General features: G+C 37.5%; 1 protein-coding gene across 1 annotated transcript; it reads left to right on the forward strand.

The window, feature by feature from the left end:
• The first annotated feature begins 2892 nt into the window (after positions 1–2892).
• On the forward strand, positions 2893–3483 carry LOC133744555 (uncharacterized). Its single transcript, XM_062172647.1, has one exon. The coding sequence runs from the start codon at positions 2893–2895 to the stop codon at positions 3481–3483; it is 591 nt and encodes a 196-aa protein (XP_062028631.1).
• Positions 3484–4301: the final 818 nt, after the last annotated feature.

The raw sequence follows: 4301 nt of genomic DNA on the forward strand, positions 1-4301 counted from the left end.
TCATTGTTAGATAGTGGTAGGGAGGGAAGTATCCTTTGCATTTATTATGGTTTTTGGTTTTGAGCTCTCTGCTTTATGTTTAGGGGCATGAGGACAAGTTTAGTGTTAGAAATTTCCGAACACTGAGCTGTCTTTATGGATTAATGGATCCATTGTATCTTCGTTACGACTTCACTTTAGTTGGTGGACTGTAACTTCTATTGAACAAATCTTTCTTACAGTTTATGAATGTAGGACATGTTGATGTTTTCCATAAATTTACCTCAGCCAGTCATGTATTGGACTTGATCTGAGCTGCCCTAGTTTGTGTAGCTTGGTGACATGAGTTGTGCACGCTATACATTTATGGGGTGTTCCTCTTTGGTATGTGCCTTTGATATTTGGTGGTACAAAATATGTATTTATTTGGAGCTCCTGCCTACTTGAGCAGTCCTGTCTTAAAGTAAAAAATTTCCTATGAACTTTGTAGAAATTGCTTGAACTTGCATTGATTATCACCAGCTCATCCAAATGAGCTTTTATTTAACAAAATGGAATACAAGCAAACAGAAAGATTTGGCATTTGATGGCAATGATAAAGATTTAGCATTTGAAAGTTGACAACAATTAATAAGGACATAATAAAGATTAAAAATAATAATAAAAATATTCAAACAACATTATATTAGCAAACAATTAAGGCAAAATAAAGTCTCATGTCTAATTTGGTCATTCCACAAACAAAAAGCACAAGCCAGTTTGAGTTTACCAAACACTTTGCCACTGCTTTTGCCACTGACAGCTCTTCTAAAAAGCCAGTTTACCAAACACTCAGCTGCTTTGCTTTTCAGCCACTTATTCTCAGAAATAAGCAGAAGCCAGCTTTTCTGAAAAGCCCAGCTATACCAAACATAGCCTATGTTGAGTCAAAGACTAGATCCACATTTTGTGCTTACACATTTGTCAATTAGATCTCATCATTGATTTCTTTTGATGTCCACCCTTGATTTGAATTGTCTTGACCTTTAAATAACCCTTTTTCTCTTCCAAAACCGTCCATCCCCTTTACTCCCTCATTTTGGAACATCAAAATCTTTCTTTTCTCTAGTTTTAGGTTAGTTTTTCATACCTTGTACATAGTTCTTTGAGTTTGTGTGAGAAATAGGTGTGTAGGCACTTGGGTTTTGCCAAAACTGAAGTTACTACACACTCTAGATCAATCACAACACTTGATTTCACATATCCGAGCCTTTGTTCTTGTTTGTTCTTGAGTTTTGTGGATGTGTATGGTGTTTTGGGTTGTAAAAACCAAAAATCTCATACCTTGAAACAATTCTTTCATCATTTGACGTCTTTGAGAGGTAGGTGGGAGGTTGGGTAGTTCTTCTATTTTCTCTTCCTTATCTCTTTAATTTGATGTTCATGGCTTGTATTTGTAATAATATGTGTCGTGAGTAGTTGGATTTGAGGGTAGGGCTAGCCCTAGCCAAACTTATGTGCAAATAATGTAAATTTCCATGTGTTTTTATGTTTATGCATGTTCTGAATCTATGGGCTTTTAAACTTTATTGCTTACTAAATGTGTTTGCTAGCTTAGTTACCTAGAAAACATGTTTAGGAAACTAATGAATCGGAAACTTGAACTTGACCACTTCTTGAATCCGTGAGCATGAGTAGTCTTTAGGTGGTGGCTTAATGATTCATACGGGAAATGTTAAGTTGCTTGAATTTCTTACTCTAAACTTAATGCAGGTGTCGTGAGTTTAATTACTCTAAGGGGGTGTTAGGCTTGCGGTTCATAGCTCACTTTTGTTTTAATGAAATATAAATGGGATTAAGGTTGTGTAATTTAACTTAGGGCTAAATACTAGTTAGTACCCTGTGGTTTAGGTCCAAAATCAATTCAGTCCCTGGACTTCTAATTTCATCAAAAACACCCCTGCACTTTCAATTTTGATCTGATAGGTCTAATTTGTTAATATTCTGTTATGGGTTCAAGTTATAGTTGGATTATTTGTTGAAAAACTATTTATTTTTAATAGTAGGACTCACTCCTAAATTGACTATGCAGACCACCTCGACACCACATCATAAAACATAGGCCATATATGAGCCACATTAACAAGTTAAATAACTCAATTGTCGGAAAACTAACAAATTGGACCTATTAGATCAAAATTGAAAGTGCAGGGGTGTTTTTGATGAAATTGGAAGTTCAGGGACTGAATTGATTTTGGACCTAAACCACAGGGTAGTAATTTGTATTTAGCCCTTTAACTTACCTTCACCAAAGTTTGTTGAATTGCATAATTAGTTGGTTTCTTGGTAGCTTCACCAAAGCACTAAGGGGAAATTTGTCAAAGCATGTTATTACATCAAACATGGGTTACATTTTGTGCATACGTAAGGTTAGGTGCGATGACTAAGTCTCTATTCTTCTAATTGATTTAGTCTCCACATTTTTATTTGTTTATTTTATTTTATGCAACTTAATTTTCTTTATCCAAATTAAAATCAACAAAGCCGCTCACTACCACAATTCACAATTGTTAATACCATCCTCATGATCTTTAACTTCCAAAGAGCTAAGGTTGTGAACTTGTAAAAATGTAGACTGTACATGTGTTTTCTAGGTTTATTTTTACGATGATCTAGCTACGGTAGGGTCACTCAATCCCTTGGATACGATACTATTACTTTTTCCATTTACTAAAACTTGACTTCCTATACTTGGGAGTATGACACATCATCCACCAAATTTGCATACACTTTCATACTCAATGATGTCTCCAACAAGTTTTTCTCATCACACCTACCTGAAAACATTAGCTCCCACCTCTCTGTCTATCCTGTTCCAATGGCCTATAGTCCAAACGCCTTAGCTCACTCTAGCTCTCCAAAAGCTAGAAACCCATGCCAGTTGTTTTCAACCTATATCCTCACCTCAGCCAGAATGAACCATCGTTCATCACACGAATTGGCGGTGCTAAGGTAGTCGTTGATAGCAATGAAACAACAGTGTTCGTTCATAGACATGCAGTCACTAGTAAGGAGCATCTCTGCAACTATGTCCTCATTGCTAAGATTTTTGGCAAGCGGGTTCCTCCCAAGAAGATTGTTAGGAAATGCAACCAACACTGGGCTAATCTTCAAGGCACAGTCAGGATGCGTCAGCTCATTAATGGCTGGTACACTCTTGAGTTCACCTATCTCCAAGATGTGGAGTTTGTCCTGGAACACTGCCCCTGGTTTGTCAAAGGTAGAATCTTCCACATCCGTGGATGGTATCCTGTCTTCAATCCCCGTACTGCTGTCATTGAAACTCTCATACTTTGGGTTAGGCTTCCCAACCTTCCAATCCAATATTGGAGCACTGATGCTATTAAGCCTATTGTCCAAGTTTTAGGAAGATTTATCAAACTAGATAAGAAGACGGAAGAGAGCGAGAATTTTATTTTAGCTAGAGTTTGTATGGAGATTGACCTTCGAGTTCCATTGAAATGAGTTCTAGTTGTATGAGAGAAGGATGAGGAAAGTCTACCTGCTGAACTAGTAAGTGACCCTGCTCGACTTTACATTTCTTATGAAGCCATATTTGAAGTCTGTTTTGAATGTGGTAGCTACAAGCATAGAATTATGGGATGCCCCTCTCAGAAAAAAGACAAACATTTCATCTTAGTTGATAAGGAAGAAGGAGACGATGATGTGGTACCGGAAGATATGGAGATTGATCAAGAAATTAAGCAGCTGGCGTCGGAGAAGGTTATGGTGTACTTCCCCCAGGCGGCCAAGTCCAACTTTGTTTTGGATAATCAGGATATGTCTAAGGTAGACTTAAACCCACCATTCTCGGGATGGACTCTAGTTCAATCTAGGAAAAGAGCTACTCAGCCGTCAACTATGGGTGATTCAAGCATTGTGTATGCCAATAAAGGGAAAGTGTTAAGACAGCTAAGCAAAATCTGGTTAAGCCTGGAGTATCCTTCAAAGATATGGCTCTGGGTTAGGGAATAGTTATTGGTAGCCCCAGAGGACATGCCGCTGGACAATCTGCGAAGAGTGTCTCATCTAGCGATGAGGAAGTGGTTAGATCTTCTTCTCATAACTCTAGCTCAATTCTTTCTTACTCTTCTTTTCCTGAAATTGCAAAATTATATGATAACCATGACTTTAGAATTAACCATACTTTAGAGGAGGTCTACTCACCTAGGGGTGCTGTAGACTACTATTACACTAATTTTACTTTACCAAATGTGCAGTTTGAAAACTTTAGTGATGCTAAGGCTTCTGACTTTGTGAAAGAGGATAATGAGGACATGAAT

Source organism: Rosa rugosa, chromosome 4 (assembly GCF_958449725.1).
Source record: "Rosa rugosa chromosome 4, drRosRugo1.1, whole genome shotgun sequence".
Classification (NCBI taxonomy): domain Eukaryota; kingdom Viridiplantae; phylum Streptophyta; class Magnoliopsida; order Rosales; family Rosaceae; genus Rosa; species Rosa rugosa.